We start from the raw sequence: 27,218 nt of genomic DNA, 5'->3' as shown, positions 1-27,218 counted from the left end.
CTCCAGATATGAAAAGCACACAAATGTCCATTATTTACTTGTTTTGTAACACCAGTTTCACCAATACTCATTTTCAATTAAGGTCTTATATTCCACAAAATTGACCAGAGCTTCAACTTATCTGCAATCAACAAGACTCCTGTAGCCTTGGGAAAGCTTCTTGGTGACTCTGGACCCCAGAAAAATCAATATTTTTCTCACTTCCTTTATTAGATTTAATGATTTAACTTGTGAGGAGAAGAAATTAGGTCTAAAAACCTTGAACAGACTATCTATTTAGGGTAGTTTTCAAATTTATAATCAGGACAAGATAATAGGGTTCATCATATGCAAATACAGTGTAATTATGTTGTTAGATCAAACAAAAAATAGCCTATGCATGACCATATTGAAATATTAAAAGCGCATTGAGTTGAATATGAAACACGTGTGTAAAAATAAACAGCATAATATACCAAAATTTGCCAGGAAATTCATTTTTAAGTTCATTTTACTTTGCCAGTCTTATTGTCCTGTGGGTACTGCACAATACACAGAGTGGAAAAATGTTATTAGCCATGTACAACACTCTATGGACTAAAAGGTTCCTACTGTTTTCTTCAACTGTTGTGCTTCATTTTACTGACAGCTTCCATCCATCTTCCTGGCAAGTACCAAATCCTGCTGTTTAAGTGATGTGGCTGCTCAGACTAAGTAGTTCCTATCTGGAGTGTCTAATTAAAAATGTCAATTCTAGAAGGACTTTTCTACTATAGATGAAATGACTATGCAAGTCAGGTGTTATGTAATGTTTTGTTATTGTATCAGATAGCATTCAATGTTAGTTATCTTCATTAGGTATTTAGAAATTATACTCTCTTATCACCAGTGTTTATAAATAATTGCAAAAAGAACGCTTGTACTTCATCAACAACAGAAGGAACTGCAGGTATGTATAAGGATTCTTAATTTCTATAAAGTGCTATTTATTCAATTTTCCAGATTTCAAAATGTGTATGTATAAGGTGACAATATTGTTGAAATAATTAAACATATTCTTATAGCTGTGCTCTTACGTTTCCTTTTTTTAATTATAATTATTTTCAGTGCTGTGTGTGTGCATGTATGTGTGTGCATTTTTAAGACATTCCAGGTGAATTTGAACTAGACTGACTAAGGGTGCTCGTGTAGTTTAGAGAACACTGGCAGAGAACTGGAAAGAGCTGAATTGTTCCCAGCACTTCCAATGACTGGAGCAAGTTAGATGTAGCTCCTTAGTTCCTCCCCATTATGAGTTATAGATAAGAATATCTACAGTACTTACCTCACAGGGTAGTTGTGAGAACACGAAAAGGTGCTTTGAAAATGTGCTTTATAACACAATTATACTATTTTAGATTATATTTAATTCCTTCACCTAAAAAGTAATTTAACATGTTTTTTATAACTTGAATTGTTTCACTATTTCTTAGTCAACTATCTATGTCCAGCATGAATACAGCAGTCTTATTTATCAAGCAAGTGGGAAAACCTGCTTTTAAGAAAAGCTATAAAATAAGCCTTCTAAAAATAGGAACTTGGAAGACAAATTCTGATGGACATCTGGAACTGTCCTAAGAGGTTCAGTCATAACCCAGGCAGACATAACACATAAATTCTTACCTGTCTTCCTTTATTCTTGCCAGCAAAGGCTCCAGCCATCCTAACGTGCATTCACAGTGTGCATCAAGAAAAGTTATGACCTGCCCTTTTGAAGCGGCTGCTCCTCGAAGACGGGCACGTATTAACCCAGAGCGTTCTTCCATCCTAATAATTTTTACTGGCACTTCTAAATTTTTCACGTAATTCTCTAATGTCAACTTGAGAAAATCTGTAACATGTAAAAGAATTTATAAGAAACATTTTTGAAACTGTTTTAAGAAACAGCAGAGATACTACCAAGATGGAAATTCAACACACAGAAATGGTGGCCAACTCCTATCAGTATTTTTTGCCTTAGATATAAAATAATAGAGATTTCATTAGTTAATTAACGTCATGTATCCATAAAATCACATGAATGCTCAATAATATAATCAATTGAGTTGGAAAAAAAGATATATTATTGAAAGTCATTTTGGCTGAATTTTTAGGTTAGTAAGAACCATATAGAATCATGAGAGAAAGTGAAAGAATTAGTTATTTGCTTCTAGAGTTGGCATTAATGAGGTTATTGATGAGAATTTGATAGGCTATGGCAGGGCTAGTAAAATTATAATGCAAATATAGATAATTGCCTAGTTATCTTTTTGGCCATAATAAAGCTTTCTAATACAAACAAACAAACAAACAAAACAAACAAACAAAAAAAACAGCTTGTACCTCTTTCACTGGCATCATCTACCAAGATGACCTCAGAGAGTAGATAGTGTGGGGAACGATTTATCACACTGTAAACAGTTCTAAGGAGAGTGCTCCAAGCTTCATTATGAAACACAATGACTACACTTGTGTTTGGAAGTTCATCAGGGTAGACTTTTGTCTTACATCTGAAAAAGAGGAAAGAAGAGGGATCTTAATAAATGCATTTTTAATCCTGATTATTATAAAAAGAAATATCCATAATAACACAACTTCAAACTTGAAAGCCCCTTACTAAGGAAATGTTTTATGAATATCTAAAATCATTTCCCTTTTATAAGTGCTATGAGTAATCAGTTGGCATTCTGAAAATTAAATATGCATAATTACTAATATTTTTATTTTAACTCCTGCAGAGAACAAAGCAGCATGATTTCTACAAGTCTAAGAAAAACTTAAGAAATATAAAATAACATTCTGAAACTTTTGATAAAAGACCTGGTACAACAGGTACAAAGGAGTTCATTTAGTAAATATAATTTTATTCTTTGTTAATAAAAATGTATAACTCAAGAAGTCATAGGAACACAAACAGACACGGGCCCAAAGGATTTTGAAGTATGTAAAACAGATTTTTCTGTTCTAAATCTAGTCATGTATGCTTTTAATTCCGTTTGAGGATGCTATAAACAATATATACTTCCAAGGAAAGATTTAGGTTTCCTTTAGATTCAGAATCTACTAAATGCATCTTGGCCTCTAAAATTTCCTTATGTTTTGGAGATCAGGAAAGGGAATGGACTACCAGCACTTCTCAAATTTTAATGTGCACAGTCATTGATATGGAAGTGCTGGGAAGGTAAGAGCTTGTTCCCTTTAAATGACATGGAAGCAGGGAAGGGAAGTGCTGGGTAGAGGAAGGCGTGGTCCCTGGCTAGGGCTCCACCCCGACGGACCCTGGGTGAGGATGGCATTTCCTGCCCAAATGTTGCATTTCCCAAGACCACCCTGGCCTGCCATCCTGTGCCTATAACCAGCCCCCAACCCCCTCCATTTCAGCATCACCTGGAGATTCATTCAAATGCAGATTCTAATTCACTGGGTCTTGGGTGAAGTTTCTGCATTTCTGAAAAGCTCTGAGATGATTTAGAGGCTGCTGGTCCCTGGTGCACACTGATTAGTAAGGGGCTACACCATAATTATTACTAGTTTTAGAACTTAATATTTTGAAAAATGTTTTTGACACCCCCAGACTCTAGAAGGCAGACACACAAGCTGCTGGACGTCCAGAGGAGCAGATCTGCCCAAGAAGACACAGACAGCTGGATGAAACAGACAGCTGGATGAAACATTCAGCTGGATGTGGAGAGGAGCACGTCAGCGGAGGAACGCACCGGCAGCTGGACATAGAGAGGGATGCACCGACAGGCATCGGCAAGTCAGCAGGCCATTGACCAGTGGGGGCAGGCAGAATTTGGCTGGGGCAGTCAGAGGAGACAGCACAGGACGCTGAGCTGCCTAACTCCAGGGGAAAACCTTCTCATTCCATCCCCTTTCTGGCCTCCCCCATCTGCTGAGAGCTACCCTTCACTCAATAAAACCTTGCACTCATTCTCCAAGTGTGATCCGACTCTTCCGGTACACCAAGGCAAGAACCCCGGATACAGAAAGTCCTCTGTTCTTGTGACAAGGTAGAGGGTCTAATTGAGCTGGTTAACACGAGTTGCCTATAGACGGCAAAATTAAAAGAGCACACGGTAGCACGCTCCCACTGGGGTGGAGCTGTAAACATCTACCCCTAAACACTGCTGTGGGGTCGGAGCCCCACAACCTGCCCAGTCCGCCCATATGCTGCCCTAGAGATTTGAGCAGAGGGGCACTGAAGAAGCAAGCCACAGCCCCATCACACGCCCTGTGAGGGGGACAAGGCAACTTTTCCCATTTCAGCATCACCTGGAGATTCATTCAAATGCAGATTCTAATTCACTAGGTCTTGGGTGAAGTTTCTGCATTTCTGAAAAGCTCCGAGATGATTTAGAGGCTGCTGGTCCCTGGTGCACACTGATTAGTAAGGGGCTACACCATAATTATTACTAGTTTTAGAACTTAATATTTTGGAAAATGTTTTTGACTTTGCTTATAAATCCAGAGAAGTCCAGATTTTTCTTTTAAAGTAATCAGTCAAGGTACACTTGGATCAATGATATGTGTGGTGCTGTAGGTGGTGAGCCCAAATTTAACAGGCAGGTGTTTGTTGCTCCCATCACCTTGTCAACATTCAGGCATTTCTGTCATGTCATTTTAAATCAATGTGATTACAGATTATAAAAAAAAAAAAATGTCAAAAGGTTTCTGGAGCAGTAACAGAAGTGTATTCACCTGAGGTTATTTTTCATGTAAAATATTCTGAAGAGCTAGATAATTAACACAGTAATATAAACTGAATCAGATACCTCTTGCTACTTATGACTGGCTTAATGCATGACACAACACAGCATTGTTGAAATTAGTTTCCTTCACAAGGGAGTGAAAAAAAATACAATAAAATGTGGAAGATGAAGGCATATAATAAATACTTGATTGTGTGCCAGTTAAGATCTTCATTATCTTTCAAAACCATCTAACAGATCACCTAGTCAATAAAGTCTTCTGTAATATAGCCAGCTAAAAATGTCCATTTACCTCAATTACAACATTTTCCAGCATACATTTACTTGAAAAAGATTTATTAAGCATCTAGAATATAAAAGATACTGTGCATATAGGAAAATAAACATGTAAGGCATGGGAAAAGTAGTTGGATTTATTGTCATCTCTTTCTCTTCTGGAGGCAAGATTCAAAAGGTTTCCATGAACTTCATCATTTGACTTGTATCTCCAAGTAGCTCATCACGAAAAAAACTTAGAAAGTCATCTTGGTAAATGAGAGGGTTTTCTCTACCATTTTCTTCAAATTTCCATTCTTCTGCCTCATTAAAAAACCTAATCACTTTCAGTATGCAAAGTCAAGAGTAAGGTAAAGATCATCATCCTCCTCGAAGAAGTATAGCTGGAAAAACAGGCTGAAAGCAGTCTAACAGCCAACAGCCAGTGGCTTCACTCAAGGATTACAGTCAATAAAGTCTACTCAGCATCATTTTTTAAAAAAGATTTTTTCAATCAACATTTTTTGTATGTTACACTAAATGCCAACAATTAAATAAATGATTAAAAATGTCAAACTAAAAGCAGATATTTCGATCCAGCATCTTAAAGTATTTTTATCAAGCTTTACTTTGTGATTAAAAAAATTCACTCACAGGCCGGGCGCGGTAGGTCCCGCTTGTAATCCCAGCACTTTGGGAGGCCGAGACGGGCGGATCAAGAGGTCAGGAGATTGAGACCATCTTGGCTAACACGGTGAAACCTTGTCTCTACTAAAAATACAAAAAAAAAAAAAAAAAAAAAAAAAAAAAAAAAAATTAGCCGGGCCCGGTGGCAGGCGCCTGTAGTCCCAGCTACTCGGGAGGCTGACGCAGGAGAATGGCGTGAACCCAGCAGAAGGAGTTTGCAGTGAGCCGAGATCACACCACTGTACTCCAGCCTGGGCAATACAGTGAGACTCCGTCTCAAAAAAAAAAAAAAAAAAAAAAAAAGAAAAAAAAATCCACTCACAAATGAATACAAAGTTAGTATTAGTATTCATTTTATGTGTCAAAGTTATAGTGAATTAGTTTGCTGTTAATGCAGCTATCATGTTTACTTATGGCAAACTTCCACTGTCATTATTTAATGTAGCATAAAAATAAAATAGGGCTAATATTTTAATTAATTCTTCCTCTTCTTCCTATGTAAACAGTCATTCATCAAAGGGTAAAAAGATTCAGTTATGAGGGATGAATAAGTTCTGGAGATCTAATGCACAGCATGGTGACTATAATTAATAATACTGTATTGTATACTGTAGTTGAAATATACTAAGAGAATTGTTCTTAAGAGTTCTCACCACATCAAAAAAAAAATCATAAAGATGTGAAGTGATAGACATGTTAATTTGATCATTTCGCAATGTTTAGGTGTATCAAAACATCAAGTTGTATACTTTAAGTATACATAACTTTTAGTTGTCAAATATACCTCAATAAAGTTGAATAAAGTCATTCAGCAAAGACCCCTTCTGTGCTATTAATCTAAAGTGATACAAATTAGTTATTTTCTACATCAGTTTATCCAGTTATCCTAAATGCATAGATTTATGTAAGCAAGAGTTATGATCTTCATTACTTCTGAGGAATCTGTGGTGCAATGAACTGGTATCATTGTCTGTATTTTACCAAAGTTAATGTTCCATCTATGGGAAGATATACTATGATTTTATCTACTGTTAGGAAAGAAAAAAATGTGGTCAAATTATAGCACAATGCTCTCTTATCACTAGAATCTATTTCATACTTAAATAGAGCTTACAGAAAAAGTTTTTAAATGAATTTGGACATAGATTTCTATCAATATTGTCATGCTTGACTTATGAATCAGCCACATCATTTTCCTGTGGATTTGAAGTTTCTTCCATGTATTTAAACTTTCTCCGGCTTTAAATAGTATTGCTTATCATATGAGGGGCAACCATTTAGTATATAACTCAAGAAGTCTAAAACAGTATCAACCTCTTGTGGATATCTACCTTGGTACTATAAAGTCCTGCTTTTTAAAGTTTAAGGTGCAAATGAATTATGTGGGGATCTTGTTAAAATGCAGATTCTGATTCAGTAGATCTGGTATGAACTCAGGATTCTACATTTATAACACCATCCTTGGTGGTGCCAACACTCCTGGTCCTTGGTTGACACGATAAGAAAAAAGCCATATAAATCAGTCAGCTGTTGATCAGCAGGCAAATGTAGGATTGTAATGATGCCTCCAGTAACAAATCTTTGTTTAATCATATGAAATTTAATTCTTGATGTTCTTTTGTATCTTGTTCTTTTCAGACAATAACTTTTGGTTCTAATAGTGAACCATAATGTAATCTTTTTGAAAAAATAGTGAATGACAATTAAACTCAATACACACAGTACAAAGAGTACACATAATTTAGTTGAAACAATGACTATATGAACAGCTATGACCATGTTTGTAAAACTCATGCTAATTTCAGACACTTAAAATGAAAAAACTGCACATCTTAGCACATGTGAATACAATAATTTCTTTTGTTAGATAAGAAAATGCATTTAAAGTTCTGTGTAGTTAAAAAACCTTTAAAATAAACTATATTATATGTTACACTATATATTATAAATATCTAATGTTATAATATTTTATATTATATATATGTATATATATATATATATATATATAAAGCTGGCAGAGTTTTTAACTCACTGATATTTCCAGAAACAATTCAAAACAAATAAGAACAACAACATAAACAAGGAACAAATGATGGAAGTGGGGATAAGTACTTCAAATAGAACAAATTGATAGAACTTGGCTAATAATCTATTCTCCCTGATACAAGACAATTTGTTCTTTGTGATATTAGAAGGATAATTTCACCACTTTTCATCTCAGTTTTTATATCTTTTGCATAATAAGATTAAGGTAGGCAAGCTCAAAGGTCTTATCTGAAATGTATAGTAGGCATTGTTTGGTATACACTGCAGAGTAAAGCTCATAATCTCCACATGGTGGAACTGGAAAGGACTTTCAAAGTTGGCTAATTCAAAGTTTCATTTCACAGAATACAAGTCTCAAGCTGCATACTTCTTTCAGTACTATAATAAAGTAATAATAATGTAACAAAAATAATTTAGTAATACTAATGATTTCTGCCTGAAATTCTTTTATATGCTATATCAAAAGTTTTAAATGACATTAATTGTAAAAAAATTAACTGGAAAAATTAGGAACAAATAAAGCATATTAAAATGTGCCAAAATCTTGCATTCAAATGTATATATCATTATATCAGATAGGGAAATATCGATTTCCCTAGGATCACTTCATTAAAACTAAGCATAGAATGTCAGCTTTAATTGAAATTATGTATATTTAGACCAAATAACTCTTTTAGCAACATGTCTTATGAAGTTATTATTTGTTTTCTTTTACATAAACATCTAAATGGGATTAGCAAAAATTGACATTATTGTGGTGCACAATGTATATGTAATTAACTTTGAGAGTAAAAGTGGCAGATGGCAATAGCAATTTTCATCAATTTGAAAGGAATACTTGTCCAAATCAAGAACCTGAAATCTGGTATTCCAGTGAAATCATAAGCTTTATCATGGCAACAGTGAACACTATATTGACATGCTGAATTTGTAATACTTGCAAGGAAGTGAAAGTGTATTTTTTTTAATTCTATGATAATATATCTGTGGTTCTTAATCTTGGCTGGACATTGGAATTATCTCATGAGCTCAAAAAACTATAGGTGTGAGAGTTTCTATCACAGAGATTATGATTAAAGTGTCTGAATGTGTCTACAGGTGAAGATATTTTTTAAAAATCTTTGGAAATTCAAATGTGTGGCCAAAGTTGAGAATGGTTACTCAAGTACTTTACCGTAAGGATAGACTTTTTGAAATATGTAAAACCTTTAGGCTTACGTCAACATTTTAAAATATGATGCATGAGGTTAACGTCTCTCTTTGTGTTTCTATCGTATAAAAGTAAGATTACTTTTATGTCATATAAAAGCAAGAAGACATTATTTACTGTCATGAAAGCAGGGAAAGTCATAAAGTCTTCTCCACTTCTTTTACAATCTCTTCTGTCATCTGGATGTACACTAATGCTGTTCTAATGGTCTATTAGCTGTTGATTTATAAATATATAAAAATAAATCCAGCTGATCTACTTTGGAGATAATATGGAGGCAGAATCATGTTTCCAATGTCTGTAACATAGCAATACAGTGAAACAGTATTCCTATTTATCACTTTTTCCCTAGGCTATGCACACATTATGGAAACATAAACTGTTACAATTTGATTTTATCCTTCCAAAACAGTATTGATGTTTTCAGATAAGCTACAGAAAACAACATGCCACATCAGAGAAATAAAAATTGACTGTAAGATGAGAATGTGAAATCACAAAGGATCCATGATTACACAGTGATTTAGTTAGACACAGTCCATTCAGGACTCCAGACAAAGGCTGTCAACACTGGAGTTTGCATGACTTGTTGGATTGCTGCTCATTGAGTCAGTGGTTGCCTTTTACTACCTCAGTCAATGATGATTAATAACAGTGATTAAAATAAATACTTGCAACACAAGTCCTCTATATATTTTTAAGAGCTAAGAGGATTGCAGAATTCTGTGTGGTTTCTGTGTTTCCCAATCATTAACATTCATATTCACAGAGAGAAATTTCATCATTCTCCCATGCATCCATGCAAAGAAAACTTGCGCAACCAAAAAGTGGTTCTTTCATAATAATTGAGCAGCTTGGGGCCTGAAGTAAAATAAAGCACTAAATTTTGCATGGGTTACTATGTGTTGGTTTATATTTAGAATGTGTTAAATCTTCCAAAAGTAAGTTCCTGTGTCATAATTACTTGAGTAATTCAAATTTTTAAAACAATCAGATTGGTATTCTTCTGCTACAAACATCTTTATTTTAAAATCCAGGGAGATGCTGTACTCATCTTTAGTGTATTTGCTATCTGATCAATTCTTTGCTGCTTCTATTTTCTTCTAATTATTGGTGGGGATGGAGTGAGAGGGTCATTGGGAAGGATGTACTTCCAATGCTACCATACTTCCTGGCTTCTATTGGAAATATGTCATAGGAATCTCAGGTGGGACATAGCAGTGCTGGACAAAATAGGAACAGGAAGCCAAGGAATTTCTCTACTCTTCCCTAATCCCATATTAGAATATACAGCCCCCTTCCCTGGCCTTGTACCTTGTATATGCCTAATCTTTTACTTTTTTATACTCTTTCACAATAAATCTGTTGAATCCAGTAGACTAGGGGATTCTTAAAAAGTAGAACAGAAGGAAGGTTCACCTTATTTATCTCTGCCTCTCCAGAATCTAGCATTCTGCATGTTACAAAAATATTGTTAATAAGTGGTCAAATGGATGAAAGTTTCACAATAAGGAGTCATATTGTATGAATTATCAGATCAACTCCCCAGTCATATCTCTGCATTATTACAAGATGAAATAGAGGTGTAGAAATACCTTTTTAAAAAACTTTTTTTTCATATCTTCAATTGATTTTGTTTCTCTATAACCAGAAATGAGCAAAAGATAGAGAAGGGAAAGGGAAAGATTAGATGAAAATGAGTTTGCTAGTCATCCAATTATAACACATTCCTCTCAAACCTCAGTAACATAATTACTATTTGGACATACTGGAGAAAGATCTGTGTCTGGAAAACCTGTAGTTGCCTCCCCATTCTGCCATTTAAAATCTGTGACTAAACTTTCTAAGCTTCAGTTTTGTCATCACCTAAATTAGAGTAAAACTGCTCTGATATCTACATTGCAGAAGTTTGGAGGAGAACATATGAAATTATAATGAAATGATATGAATGGAATTTATTATTATAATATTCTTATAGTATGAAGCACTGTACAGAATATTATAGATAAGGTCTCTAAAATTATTTGGGTCAGCCATGCTGCTGGTAGGACTCTGATCATTGCCATGGTTCTAGTATCTTGTATTTTATCTTTAATTTCTGTGGTCAAACTTTCATTTTATACTCATTATTTCCCAATAAATTTCAGTAATAGATCTGGTGACTAGACCATCTAGGCTCGAGGGAAGCTTTATCTGTTTGTCTAGTGTAGCAGTATGGAGTTAGGGTCCTGCCTCTTTCCCTTTCAGCTCTTTTAAATCATGTGTAGCTCCTAATCCTAAATTTATCTGGCCTGCTGGTAGCTCTTCCTGCTTACTTACCTTAATCTCTGCTTACTTACCTTGATCTCTGTTTAATATTTTCAGATGGAAGAACCCAGAGGATCATGTTTTGCCTGCTTGCTGAGATCTCTGTTTCTTGCCTGCTCCTGACCATCCATGAGCTATCTGCCATATTGCTCCCCTCCTCCTAAGCACAACTGGGACTGTCCTCGACCACTTTCTCCACTCTATTGGTCTGTCTGGTTGCCAAATTTTGCATCTTGCCAGAGTTAGGCTAGGTCTCCCATCTATCAAGCCCTGATTTAAGAAACATCATAATACAAGAGGCAGTTATAAATGGCTAATATTTATGGATATGTTAATTATATAGCAGGCATTGTGCTATGTGTTTTATATGGATCGTGTCATTTGTTCCTGAGAACGGAGACTTCCAGCAACCACACAGATTACCTATCAGAACTATGATAAGGCTTAATAGTAATAAATAACTTCATTTCATGCATCAAGAACTACTAGGAAATAAATTTATTCAAACAATAAACTGTTCAAACAGCCCCATTCTCAGGAGGGTAAGTTCCTCACATGGGTAAACAGCCTGTTTTCTAAGACAATTATATATTGCCTAACTAGACAAGCTGGTTGCTTATCAATTAACCTCCAGAACCTCCTTATTATGTCTACCCATCCCAAACTATTATATTATGTACTTTACCCAATACATTAAAAGACTTCCTTAAACTGCTTCAGTCCAGATTCCTAATGTCTACAAATACCCACCTTGGCCTCTCCTTTCTATGACTACTAAGACGTCTGTTAAGGTGGTGATCAGGAAATAAACTCAGTTTTCTTCTTCATCAGGTTATTCTGGTGGTCTTTTGTGGGGTTCACAGAAAAGATAATCCTTATAATATTCCTTAAGAACCAACTGTACTTTTTTTCTTTTCTTTTCTTTTTTTTTTTTTTTTTTTGAGACGGGGTCACTCTGTCATCCAGGCTGCAGTGCAGTGGCATGATATTGGTTCACTGCCACCTCCGCCTCCTGGGCTCAAGCATCCTTCCATCTCAGCCACCTAAGTAGCTGGAACTACAGGCACACGCCACCACTCTCGACTTATTTTTGTATTTTTTGGTAGAGACAAAATCTGACCGTGTTGCCCAGGCTTGTCTCAAACTCCTGAGTTCAAGCAATCTGCCCACCTTGGCTTCCCAAAATACTAGTATCACAGGCCACTGCACCAAACCTAATTATACTATTACTCCCACTTGATAAATAAAGAACCTGATGTTCCAATCAGTTAAGTAACTTGCTTCTATGTAGTGGAGCTGGGTTTCAAATCCATGCAGTCTGATTTAAAATGTTCTTTCCTGATGGGATAAAGTTTTTTACTAGTTCAGATAGTGTTTCTGATAACAATGGTAGTTATATCACCGTCCTAAGCCACATGGTAAATAAAGATGGTACATTATTTTTGTCGCAGTATACGTTAATGGAAATAAATAGGACTTAGATATAAAGAAGTCTACAGTGATTATTAGAGTGATGATGATTTTAAAGTCTAAAGCAGTAACTGTCCATCAAGGCTTGGTGCCTTAAAGCATGAAGGTTAACAAATGGGAATAAACTTATGGACACCATGAGAGAAGCAGAACAGAGTAGAACATTGACAATTAGGATCAATACTATTAACTTCAGAGACTGTAAATGTGCTATTTACTAGTTGTACTTTCATATCACAAAATATATTTAATAAGAGGTTGAATGAATGAAAGCTTCACAGTGAGGCAGGCATTGCATGAATTATTAGATCAACTCACCAATCACATTTCAGCATTGTTATAATTGGAATGTTATCTGAGATGGTCCAGGGCAGCATAGGCCTAGAGTTAGACTGGGCTTCTCTCTCTCTCTTTTTTCTTTCTTTTTTTCTTTTCTTTCTTTCTTTCTTTCTTTCTTTCTTTCTTTCTTTCTTTCTTTCTTTCTTTCTTTCTTTCTTTCTTTCTTTCTTTCTTTCTTTCTTTCTTTCTTTCTCTTTCTTTCTTTCTTTCTTTCTTTCTTTCTTTCTTTCTTTCTTTCTTTCTTTCTTTCTTTCTTTCTCTCTTTCTTTCTTTCAGCACTCTGTGCTTCAGTTTCTTTGGTTGTAAAATTGGAATAATAATATTAACTACCTCGCAGAGTTGTGAGACAGGAGGCAGTAAATGTAAAGTAGGCCAGTGCCTAGAATATAGTATAACATATATGTAAATTTATTACATGGTGCTTTTTTATTGTATATAGCCATAATTTTCTTATTTGAGTTTTTACAAATCAATAGAAAAATAAAACCAAACAAAATTGGTTAGATATTAGGTTAGTGCAAAAGTTATCATGGTTTTTGCCATTACTTTCAATGATAAAATTTCATTTTATCTTCCACTGCACCTTGTGGTTTTTACTAAAATTGTAGAAATAGAACTTCAAAAGGAATAGTCACCCCTTATAGACTTGTTTTGAAAAGTATTTTGGTGCTAATTGAAGTTCTTTAAAATAATAAAACTTTTTTATCATTTTTGAATAAATTAAGTGCCTCACCAGAGTAGTAATGAAAGAGCAACCCAAAATAAAAACAAAACAAAACAAAATCCATTTATAAGAGCAACATCATCAATAGAAACATGCCGTCTTCTAAGGTGAGTGTTTTGAAGAGGCCCCCATGTCTTTAAATCATAAGCACAGATAGGTTATTTCAGAAAGTAAACATATTATTATTTTAACAACTAGCACTGGCAACTCACTTATGAAAGAAACTGCCTTTGACAGGAATAATTTCTTTTAGGGAGGTATGTATTGCCAGGAAACCGAGGAAATAGCTGCTTTGAATGAGATAAGGGGTATATTTGCTTCATTCCAGGAGGGTAGGGGCTTAAGGTGGGGAAAACTAAAGAAAGGAGTAAAAAGAGACTATGATGAGGAAAGGAGCAAGTCAAATGATATGAAGCTAAAAAGGCCAGTGAGCTCCTCAGTGCTGGTGTGATAGCTGGAGGAAATTGAAAAATGAGTGTGTCTAAAGTTCAGGTTTCACTATAATTTTGCAATACAAGCCCATTTCCTCTCTTATTGTCTACTAAATTTAGCCTATTAATACATGCATCATATCAGTAATGTCATGGCAATGTCATTAATTTGAGAAAAAAGCCAAATTTAGTATCTGGATTGAACTGTGAGGAGCAGAGAAAGCAGTAACAAAAGCAGTCACAAAACACTTAAGTCTACCAGGGAATTGAATAAATCTTGCACGGCTCTCTGAACATCCATAGATAATTCTTCTGGGGTTTAGTGGACCTCATCTGGATTTTAACAGAGGGTACACTAGGCTGATATCTAAGTTATTTTTAAAAATAAAATGTCATGAATATAATTTCTATTAAATAAACAACAATCATATATTACCACTGGAGTTATTTCCATAATGTCAATAATTTTAAAACAGCCTGTTTATCTAGGACATAAAAATGAAGGAGATAACTTACAGTATTGTGCAAGCAAGTTTTATATTCTTTCTATTGTGAAGAACTCTCTCAAATTTTGGAAATAAATGACAATAAAAGTAAAAGAACACCATTCAAGTAAATGTTGTGGCCTTTGTTGTTTTGGAACATGAATTTATGGGATTGTTCCCTTTATGTAACCTCTGAATATAATTCTTTCATGCTATTGGAAGTAGTTAACAATTAGTTGCCTAGAATAAATAAGTTTATTGCCTGTGATAATTATAATTAAAATGACTTTGCAACAAACTTCCTCCTGCAATTCATAAGTTAAATTTTTACTTTTGTTAGTAAAAATAACACTGGATTTTGTTGTCAGCAGGTCTGGACTCTGGTCTAGGCTTTGTTTCTGCTCTCATTTATGGTCTTATCCCAGTCAACTGACCACCCAGGTGCTCATGATTTTTACCTCTCTGAGACAATGAAACCACTATCCACCCAGGTTAAAAGCCAGAAACTTTGATGTTGACATTACAATGATGATGTTGACATCATGAATCAACAAATCCTTAAATTATTGCATGGAGTCAGTACAGTGCATCTGTGGAGTATTCTTGATCCAAAAATATATTCTCCTCATGGCAGACAAAAATGCAAATCTAAAACTTCCACTCCTTTATTCAAATGTTTTTGATGACTCTTCTTTCCTAATGATAAAGTCTAAAGGCTCCACAGGATCTGCATCAGCTTCACCTCATGTTATCTTTTCCTTTCATTATTGCCTTTAACTCTTCAGCAATGTTGAACATATCAATGCTTCTTCAGGGAACAAAGCCCTCTCATGCTTTTAACTCTTTCTAGCTGTAGAATGCCTTCTATATGCAATGCTTTCTTTCATGCAGAACTCACATATATTACCCAAGATAGGCCTCAAGTCATACTTCCTCTCAGAAATCCTAATTTTCTCCAGTGGCATTCAACTATTCCCTCTCCTCATCTCCCAGTATATTTTGTAAATTTATTCACCTTTCCTTCTTATATAAATAGGATATTGGCCAATTAAACCCACTGAGAGGATGAAGTCATTCTGAAGTGTGTAGAAAATTCCTGATCATAGCGTAACTACTGTTTTCAGTGCAAAATCTGAACGATTCTCTGAAAAGATCTGTTTCCTCTTAGTATGTTTCTAATGAGACTTTTCACCCATAGAAATTTTAAAATTATGTATATACACATACACACACACACACACTCAGCAAGAGTTTGAGAATTTGTATATACTAAACATATGTTGGCTATGGGCCACACAATCTTGAAGAAAGATGTAGTTATTGATAATGAAACTCGAATTGTCAAGTGAAGCTCTGTATTCAGAGTAAATTAGGATGAGATATGACTGGAAGGAAGAGAGATGTGTCTGGTATTTACACATCATTAGATTCAGAACTGATATTGTGTCCTTAGTGCCAAGAAAAATACTAGGTTAAGAACAGCCCAATGTTGGCAAAGGACAAGAGCCTTGCCTGTGGTATACAGCAATGAGCACAATGAAGGGATACTATCAGATAAATTGATGGTATTTGTAGAGTTTGGTAGCAGGTAGTGAAACTGACCCAATAGTCCCATAAACTGTTCTATTTGATAAACATAGAAATTGACCTTTCTGATCTTAAAGCTTGAAACTTATATTTGTTTTATTTGAGTTCCTTCCTCAGGAAAGGATCTTCAGGCCTCTCAAAAAAAAAAAAAAAAAAAAAAAAAAAAAGCATCAAAGAACTGAAACACACCAGATCACCACATCCTGAAAATGAAATTCCAGACCCCTCATTCATCATGCTTGTTTCCTTGCCCCTTCCTAGTTCTTGTTTCCTCACACATTGTTATATTTCTTCCCAGCTATATAAACCCCGAGTTTTAGTCAGTTAGAGAGATAGATTTGAGACTGAGCTCCTTGGTGGCAACACCTGATTAAAGCCTTCTTCCTTGGCAATATTCATCTTTTCAGTCATTGGCTTTCTGCATGGTGAGCAGCAGGTCCTACAGCAAACCTCTAGTGTTTCAGTAACAATAGCAGGGACCACATCCAGGGGACGATTTCAGGAATAGATCACAGTCCCAGAGAAAATAATTCCTTCATGGAGAAACAGGGCTTCTGATTTGGTTGCAGCAAGATATTCATACAAAAGTGTATGACACAGAATCAGTTCATGGATCACAGTACAACATGCGAACTAGAGCTCAGGACCAAAGTAGTAACCTAAAGAGATAGGGTCAATTAAGGTGTAAAAAGGGCTTGTTAACCCTTTCCCGTTTAGGAAAAAAAAAGTGCAGATCTCTGCCAGTGCTCACTTAATTTTACATAAACACGCTCTTTGAGGCTGAGGCAAATCTGACTGATTTTCAACATGAAAATGAAATATAAAAACTGTTCTTGGAGTTATTTCTAAACAGAACTAACATCAGAATCATCTGAATCATAAGAATCATCTATTTCAGAAAAATTGGATTCATCAAATGAATCTTCAGCCAACAAACTGTTTGAGAACAATGTTAACATCATACATACGAATGCTATGTTTTCTAGGATTTGACATTTACAGTGATTGAGAATTACTATATTTTGTAAATGGAAATACCACTACTAAAAACAGAATGCAATAAATAGAATGATGTCTATTGTTCCCAAAGTCAATATACTAGAGCCATGCAAATATAATAATAAAAGTGAGATATTTCGTGGCAAAGTTATCTCAGGGTAAATGCTACAGCCACAAGTGCCACTGGTGAGTATTGTAGAGGCAATTGGGAAATGGGTTAAGCTAGAATGAAGGCCACAACCAGCCTATTTTTGTGTGATTAGAAAAATGTGCCCCAGGTAGCCAGTGCAGTCCTGCTTCCACAAACCTAAAAGCAAATGAAGCCTTTGTATCCAAAAAAGGCACCCTTTTCTCAGTGAGACAGCCCCTCCCCACATCATCAGCAGAGTGCACCCACTCATTTCTTCAGCTGGTGTCTTTGTGCAGTACACACACTGGATCACTCTGCATGGATGTACTGAGCCTAGGAGTCCTTAAATCACCCTGACTACGAGAAGTGATATGTTCTGTTGCCAGAGGAACAGTTGCATCTTTAGATGAAGTGGAGCAGAAAGTCAGGCAGATAATTGCACTTTATTTGAGCAGGGTCAATGGGGAGAGTCTCTCTGCACACAGTAAAGAAAATGTGGGCTTTGTGAGAATTTATTTTTTCTTTTGGCTAAGATACTTTTTCCATTTATTTCTATCTTTTTTTTTTAACTATATAGTACTATATACTAATGCCAATAAATATAAAATCAATATAAATGGTGTTTAATAATACTCTGAAGTTGAACATCATGAATTTCTGACACTAAAGAAATGTTTTAAGGAACAACTATATTTTATTCTTGTGGCATAGAAACTTAAATACTAATTGTTATATTTACAAAAATGTTTTAAATCCATCAATAAGAACAATTAATATTGGTTTTGTGTGTAAAACAAGTTAAAAAAATTAAAGCAGAGAAATCATGTTGTTTTACCTACTAAAATAAAATTTTAAAAATATTAAATAGTAATTGCAAGGTTTAATTGCTGCTAAATTAAGTATCAATTAAAAACTATATGCATCATAAATTTATCTTCTTGCATATTTCTCCATCATGAACCATTTTAAAGAATAAACATATTATTTTTTCTGTTTGTATTTTATTCTCATTAAGTACAATCATTGTTATAAATGACAATTATAGGCACATCATTTTGGGAGGAAGGGAGATTTGTCATTACATTCAGGGAAGCATTTTTTGACAAGAATGCAACAGAAGTAATATTGTGTACTTAGTGCATCAGAGAAGTTGACAGAGAATGTTGATTTGTGCCATTACTAATGTTAACTTTGATCATTTAAGGGGAGAATTTGCTAATTTTTCAATTTTTATCAAAATTTCACTCACTAGTTATATCATTATTGGAGCTCAGAAAATGATACACCAAAATAAAGGCTTCGTAAGAAAAGTTTTTCTCTGACCTTCTCCTGCCCTCCTGTCTCTGTCCACTCATTCTCCCCCAAGGCTAGCCAGAATCCCTCTTTTCCAAGGTGGGTCATAATAAACAGAACCCTGTTCCCCAAAGCCAGTCACAAAACCTAAAAATATTACTCTAACTCACCACCCTCTAACTTTCTGTGTAAAAATTGTCCATCAAGAAAATATTTGACCTACCTTGTTTAACTACAGGTCATAAGATTCCCATTCTGGAGAGGGTTGTGTCCCACACCCATAAGGAAGGACTGCTGCACAGAGAGGTAAAAATCTAGACAGACAGCCCTTGTTGGGTTTCCCCACTCAGTGTATTAGCATTGTATCATACCCTTTTTTGTCCAGTAATATTCTACACAGCTGTTCATACTTTGTTGAATCTAAGCATAAAAATGGACAATTTCCCCCATATCTTTGGGGTTTTATCCTGAAGGCTTCCATGTCACGTAAAACTGTGATACAATGAAACTGTATGACTTTTTTTTTCATATTAATCTGCCTTTGTCAGTGATTTCCAGCAAACCATCAAGAGGACGAAGAAGTTTTTCTCTTGTACCTACATCATCTATTGATAACTATTTCCTTTAACAGATATCTTGTGCATGTATTTTTTCACATACTTGGAGCTGTATCTTGAGGGTAAATTCCTAGAAGTTGAATTGCTGAATCAAAGGTAAATGCATATACAGTTTTATTAGGTATTGCCAAATCTCTCACTATAAGGTTTGTTGCAGTTTACTTTCACATCTTCAATGTGTGAACAGTTTTGGTTTTCCCATAGACTTGAAAGCAGAATGTGCTATCATACATTTAAGTTTCTAGCAGACTGCTGGTGAATAAAGGTCAACTCAGTATAGTTTTAACTTGCATTTTTAAAAATTAAGAATGAAGTCAAACATCTTTGAATATGTGAAACGTCAATTTTCTCTCAGTCTCTCTGTCTCTATCTATCTATCTATCTATCTATCTATCTATCTATCTATCTATCTATCTATCTCTCCATGTGTATTGTGAATGTCTTTTCTAGTCTTTCATTCATTATTGTGGTGGAGGGTTTTTGTTTATTTGCTTATCTTGCTTTTAACACTATCAATTTTTTAGACATCTTTATAGTGATATTAGCACTTTAGCTGTGATATATCTGGAAATATTTTCCATCAGTTTGATGTTTGTCCTTTCATTTAACTTATTGCTTTGCTACGTAAAATGTTGTATGTATCAATATTTTCTTCCGTTGCATATGCATTATCACCACAGACAGAGAGCATTTCCCTCCACCGACATTAAGAGGAATTTAGCTAGTTTTTTCAAAAACATTAGAATGCTGATTTATATGGAGCTTAGTCTTTTCTTCTGATGTGAGATTTGTGTCAAATTATATCTTTTATCAAATGACAAACCAGTTGTTTCAGCATCAATTATTAGTGATAGGAGAGTGATTTGTCATTTTTAATCATATATTAAACCTCAATTTATTTTTGTATGTATCTGTATATTTTCTATTTCATTCATTTTGTCTGTCTATCCATGCTCCACTATTACATTGTTTTAAATATAAAACTTTATACTATGTTTTAATATCAAGCAAGACTAGTTCTCCCTTGTAGCTTTTTTCTTTGCTTTCCTAGCTATTTTAGCATATTTTTTCTTGTGAGCCCCTTTATTCATTCTGATTCATCAAATGTTTTATGCCTATCAGAGTATAGGCACACTCCTCCCTAATATTGCCATGTGCTTTATTAACTAGAGTTTGATTTCCGTTTCAGTATTTTTAAGTAAAATTTATATACCATGAAATGCACATAGCTTAAATGTGTATTTCCTAAGTTTTGATAAATGCATACACTTGTGTAACCTAAACTCCTATTAAAATGTGAAGAATTATCATAGCTACATTTCCTCACAAGAAATTTTCTGTCCTACAGATCAACCACTTATTTGCTTTTTATCACCACATAATTATTTTGCCATGATATCACAAGGTATATACACTTTTATATAGGGCTTTTATAGTTTTCTCTATTTCTGTCTACACACATATACCATACAAATAAATAAATGAATGAATAAATAAATAATGTAAATTTCTCTTTTTTCCTAAAATTATGAAGAATGACCTTATGACTGAGCATTTCTGAAGTGTAATGAATAACTAAAGTCAAAGCAATCTTCATATATCAACTCCTCCCTTCCCATCATGAACACCTCATAAATGCCCTGGGCTTCAATTGTAATTGCTAAATGTAATATAAAATATCATGCCTCACTGACTGCAAGCAATATCAAAATGTTAAATATAGCTATCCTTAATTTCAATGTAATGCTAGTTAAGAGCAGCTATTACTATTGAAGAATGAAAATCCCGGGTGATAAATACTTTTGCCTGTGATAAGATAATTTCCAAATGATTTATTAAAAATAAAATGATAAATTTATTCAAGACCAGCCTGACCAACATGGAGAAACGCTGTCTCTACTGAAAATAGAAAATTAGCCAGGCATGATGGCATATGTCTGTAATCCCTGCTACTCAGGAGGCTGAGGCAGGACAATCGCTTGAACCCAGGAGGCAGATGTTGCAGTGAGCCAAGATCCTGCCATTGCACTGTAGCCTGGGCAACAAGAGCGAAACTCTGTCTCAAAAAAAAAAAAAAAAAAAAAGAAAAGAAAAGAAAAGAAAAAAAAAGAAATAAAAATCAACAAAATGGATCAGCTTTCCATCTACAATAACATAGTGAAAAGAAATAGTGAACTTAATCACTCCCAAATAGATACAGTATCTATCCAGAAGCCCTTATATGTTACTGCTATCTCTTACATTTAGCTGTATGAAACATGGCATGTGTTTATTTAATTGTATTATTAAATAATTTCACATCTGTATTCTATGAAAAGGGCTGAAAAACAAATTGAATATCAAAATAATAGATTTCTACTTTAAAATCATATTGAAGTTTTAAGATCACTTGATTACATACCTAAAGGTGGACCCTTTTATAGTTTTATATGCTAAAGAAATCCCAGATTCTTTCTTCAAATAATTTAAACAAGAGCTATATTTTTGGCTTAATAAACAGAAGTTACATGTTTAAATCAAGTATTCCTCTCTTGCTACAAGTAAACTCTGAACTAGAGCTGGCATTTTTTTTCTTAATTTAGTCTTCTTTATGATTTATTTAAACAGCATTTCTTACACTGTCCTTAAATCTTTTTGAAATAAAGCAGAATTTTAAAGGAATGTTTGTCTCTCTTTTGTTGACACCAATCACACCTACCACTTCAATGATGCTTCTCTTTCTAATCCAACTTACTCCATGAACTCATTCATAAATCCTCAACCAGTCCATGATTGAGGAGGCAACATATGGGGAAAGTGCATCACAAACAGGGAAAATAATGGGACAAAAGTATTGTAAATAGCTGGAGGCTGTGCTTTGACCAGAAATCAAGTCTTTGAATTCTCTAAACACGGACCTTTCCTCTTCAGGGTGTCTAGGAGCTACTGCAGGGGAAATGTACTCATAAAATGCAAAGATTCTACATAGTTCACCTTTTATGAAACAAATAACAGATTAAAAACAAACGGAATAGGCCAGGTCAAAATGCATTCTGTGTTTTATCAACAATAATTTTAGGGATAAAAATAATATAAGGTACTTTGTTTTATTTTTTTGTAAGGTCTATTCAGTTTTCTTATAAAAGCTTCTTTATCTTTCATGATATTGGCTGATCAGAATATAATTTCATTGAAAATAAAAAGTACTCATGAGGAAAAGTAGGGAAACATTTCAAAGATCTGCCTCATTGGCTAATAATCTGTATTATTAATTGTGGAAGATACTATAACTTTCTTTTAGGAATTTAAATTTCATCTAGATTATTTGATTTCAGCAAGATTTCTTACATAGGATTTGTAGACAAAATACCCAATGCTTTCTTTTCTAAGGAGAGTATGATCAACCCGTAAATTGTGCAAAAAGAGCAGGCAGAAATGGAACAAAGGTATGTAGAGAATAAATGGTGAGAAAAAAAGATTTTTAAAAAGGTGCATTTTCTGAAATGCTAGAAAAATGCACCCACATATAGCATTTTAAGTTTTTCCTAATATAACAAATAGAGCTGGAATTCAAGCAACTATAAAAGAAATGAAAACTATTTTGGAGAAATGTTGGGGTGGTTTCACCACTTCTCTCTGAGAATTTCAGTGGTGTGGTGTCTTGGGAAAAAGGAAAGCCCCACTTCAAACATTAATAAACGGTAAACAAATGAATTTTCATAATAAGATAAACAAGTAATGTTTTCTTTGGGGAAAAGAACCAACTTCATTTTACTGTCAATTTCTGTGCTCTAAAAGAGAATTTCCATGTCAGAAGGAAAGTTTCAACAGTAATGAATAGGGTTAGTATCTGAACTCTAACTCCTTTTTCCACATCCTGCAGAAGGGAATGAGTTGTCATTGGAATCTGTTACTAGAAACCTCAAATAGAATTGCCTTTCATTCTCTAAGGAGAACCTACTGCACTTGTGATTGTCAAATTATTACAAGTTCAAGGTCACTGCTCTCTCAGATCTCAAATGTTACTCTATAATTATAGATTCTAATTTTAGGGAACAAAATCAACCTCAAGCCAACAGTCAAAAGAAATACCTACCTACAAAACAAAACAATGTAATTAGTTGAATTACTAAGCAAAGAGTTATTCAAATAAGAATTCTAATAAAAATAGATGCTGGCTTTGAACACGGTGGTGGGGATCATTCACTTTAAAAAATTATTATTGTCTAATACAATATACATGATACAACAATGAAAAGTAAACATTACTATTTCTATTAATTATTTGTATGATAAGGAAAGCAGTCTCTCATTTTTCATTTTTCTGTTTGCATCAACAAATACTGTAACAGCCTTTATTCAAGAAGGCTAAGTTAATTGACTGACAATACTAATTTGTGCATTTTATTACTAGAATATTCTGGCAGGTGGAAAGAATTGGTTAATATACTGGTAAGTGGTAAAAACCTATTAGATGCTTTTGGAGTCCAGAGAAAATGATTCCTTTATCTTTCTAAGCTCCAGTGTACTATGTGCTTAAAATGTGAGTGAACAAATTAATATAATTCAATTTGGTCTGTCTATAAAATGTCATTATTTCTTTGTGCTCATCTAAAACAAAAAAGGTGATAGTTTGGAGAATCAGGACAAGTATTTGGGCCAGAAACTAAAGCACAAGTGTCTTATTTAAACTTTACAAACTTCTGCAATCTTTCATTAATTAAATGTGATAAACAATGGGCCTTCTTAGCACAATGTCTTTAAAAACTAGGATTTAATAAGTATCACCTACTCCCTTGATTGTTATAAGATGATTCACTGTTGACTACTTATATTACAACTTGCTTTATTACTGGCATTGCAAAATAATAGAACTCATCATAAAAAAAATTGTACAAGATCAAGATTTTAACAGCTTCTATCCCAAGCTCATAATGTAAATATTTAAGTTAAAATAACTTTTCTTTTCTTCAGAAATATGTGTATGCATATGTGCACATGTATTTTTAAGATCTGAAGTGAAAAAGAACAGAAAGTCAGGAAATTAATTTAAGAGCTTAAGATCTAGTAGAAAATGACTTTAGAATTGCTGAGAATGAATATACTGAAAAGTAAGCGATTAGTTTACCCACTGTAATCTGGTGCCTGTTTTCCAAAATCATTATTGGTGCTCCTCTCCCAAGTGTCACAGAGGGCCTCCATGTTGGGAAATCCAGCAGGCCTTTCAGTCTTTCTCTTACAGAGTAATAAATTGGAAATGAGTGAGTAAAGACAATCAGTGAAGAGCTACTTCTATAATTTTGGCTCTTAAGAAAAGGTGAGGAATAGTACAACATCTGGAGGAGGATTGGAGGTAAACGGAGGGCATATTTCTTGTATGTAAGTTTGTTTGCCTCTTTAGATGGCTGAAACAATGGGAGAATGTTCACAGGCCGAGTCGGGAGTGAAGGAGGGTTTGGAGACTGAGGAAATGTAGTTACTGTTACATCTCTGTCAATGACTGATTCTAGGATATATAGGAAATCATCTGTTCAAAGTCTTTGAGGAAACAGTAAATGTAACACTGATTGAATGTTAATGCTCAGGCTGACTGCTAAGAAACTGATGAAAGTCAGACCATTCTCTGGGTTCATTTATCTGCATATTTGTCCTTTTATTGACTAGCTGTTTTGTCAAATTTCTATTATTATTTCCTGAAATCTGATATCAATCCAAAGCTAATGTGATATATTGGTCTCCTGGAAACTGAAATGTCCTCATGATCTCATAAGTGCAGACTTGTTGGATATCTTGTAGAAGATAATTCTGATCTTTTCCTGTCATTTAAGCCTCCTAGACCCCTACTGCTTACCTAGATCTTATTCCGGACAACTTTTTAGATTGTCAACTAAGTTCAGAGGTGATTAAGTGCATATAAATTCTGTTCACACACCCTCTTTTGAAAATACATCTTAAAATATTTTCTGTGGGGACAGCATATTTTTCATTTTACTTTCCACTTTATATACTTCTATGCAGTTTTAATTTATTTTCTTTTTATAACTATGAGCATGCATTACTCATGAAAAAAGAAAATTATTTTAATCTTAACATTGCATAATTCTCATATCACTGGAATGCTAATTCCTCAGTGAAGATTTTTTCCTTTTTTGATAAATATTTCCAAAGCTTTGTATACATAAGGGGATCAACAACATCAGCATGGTCTACAAAACTCATGAGGCTAACAAGTGCCAGAAGATGTACATCATATCATTTGATGTCATTGAAAACAAAAAGTATGTAAATTAGAATAGAACATATGATACATAAAGTTAAAACATAAACTTAAAAAAAATGTTGTTGATAACCTTTCTTTCCACTAATTTACACAATTTTATTTTCCCTTCAAACACATTAGGCAGGTTTCTAAATGAATGGCCAGATGTAGTCCCCTCCAGAAATAGTACTTTGTTCATTCATATGTTTCAAAATAAGAAGTTAAATGTGAATTATATACTGAGTAATGATAATTTCATTGCTGGAATCTGGAGTTTACATTTTATTTGTTATTTGTCATGTTCTTCAGGAATCCTCTTTGTAAGAGGTAAGGCAAATGATAAGGTACATTTTTTAAATCTCCAATAATTGAGAATATAAAAGTCTTTTTGTAAGAAGCAACTTGAATAGTTTAATAAAAAGAGAAATGAAGCGAGTGAGGTGGCTCAGCCTGTTATCTTAGTGCTTTTGGAAGCTGAGTGGAAGGATTACTTGAAATCAAAGGTTCGACACAAGCCTGGGCAACACAGCAAGATCCTACCTCTAAAAAATATATATATATAAAATAGCGAGATGTGGTGGTCCATGCCTCCAGTCCTAGTTACTTGGGAGGCTGTGCCCAGGATTTTGAGGCAGCAATTAGCTATAATCATGCCACTGCACTTGGGCCTGGGTAACAGAGAAAGACCCTGTCTCAAAAAAAAAAAAAAAAAAAAAAAAAAAGAAAGAGAGAGAGAGAAAGAAATGAAAGTAAATGAAAAGTGTTTGCCTTTTAAAATAATTTTAAAGAAGGGAAATTGAATCATTTTAATATTTTTTCTTAATTATTATATGCAGACAAATGGACATGAATATAAATCCATGTAAAGTGGTTATTTTGAAAGTTCTAACTTGTCTTAAATTAAGAACAAAGAAAAGTAAACTTATAATGTTTTAGACCATCTTGGTTTAATCTCATTTTAATAAAAAGATGGGCAATATCTGAAGCATTTTTCGAGTGGAAGCCATGTACATTTCAAATTCATAATTTGTTATAATTGATAAAAAATTAATAAGAAATTTGCTTCGTATTGAGAAAATGGGATCTATAAAACAACTACATCTTCACCAACTTCTTAAATTTTGTTAAATAAAAATACTCAAAACCAATCAAATTTTATATGTAGAGAATGGTGGATATAGACGCATGTAAGGAAAATGGCTTTCTTTTTTTTTTTTGAGATGGAGTCTCGCTGTGTCGCTGAGGCTGGAGTGCAGTGGCGCGATCTCAGCTCACTGCAAGCTCCGCCTCCCGGGTTCACGCCATTCTCCTGCCTCAGCCTCCCGAGTAGCCGGGACTATAGGCGCCCGCCACCTCGCCCAGCTAGTTTTTTGTATTTTTTAGTAGAGACGGGGTTTCACCGTGTTAGCCAGGATGGTCTCGATCTCCTGACCTCGTGATCCGCCCGTCTCGGCCTCCCAAAGTGCTGGGATTACAGGCTTGAGCCACCGCGCCCGGCAGGAAAATGGCTTTCTAGTGTTTCATTATGCATTATAAATAGGCTTATAGTTTGTAAGGACGAAGACCCTTCAGTCACACTCTCAGCTGTAAAGTTCATGATAATACACTCTGAATTTAGTCTTAAATGTCAAATCTTCCTGGGGAGTTTTCAAACCTAAATAAAGCATTAATATTTTAGACATCACTATATG

General features: G+C 34.3%; 1 protein-coding gene across 6 annotated transcripts in view; it reads right to left on the bottom strand.

The window, feature by feature from the left end:
* The window catches only part of GALNT13 (polypeptide N-acetylgalactosaminyltransferase 13), a 600,525-nt gene that overhangs the window by 218,526 nt on the left and 354,781 nt on the right, over positions 1–27,218 (bottom strand). For all 6 annotated transcript variants that reach the window (XM_065525497.2, XM_045367091.3, XM_065525498.2 and 3 more), the window contains exons 5-6: positions 2,341–2,507; positions 1,642–1,849 (exon numbers count right to left, since the gene is read on the bottom strand). In XM_065525497.2, the coding sequence (XP_065381569.1) occupies positions 1,642–1,849; positions 2,341–2,507 (375 nt within the window). The remainder of the gene's footprint in view (positions 1–1,641; positions 1,850–2,340; positions 2,508–27,218) is intronic.

Source organism: Macaca fascicularis, chromosome 12 (assembly GCF_037993035.2).
Source record: "Macaca fascicularis isolate 582-1 chromosome 12, T2T-MFA8v1.1".
NCBI lineage: Eukaryota > Metazoa > Chordata > Mammalia > Primates > Cercopithecidae > Macaca > Macaca fascicularis.
Note: the sequence above shows the minus strand (reverse complement) of the source record. Positions and strands in the feature narration are given on the sequence as shown.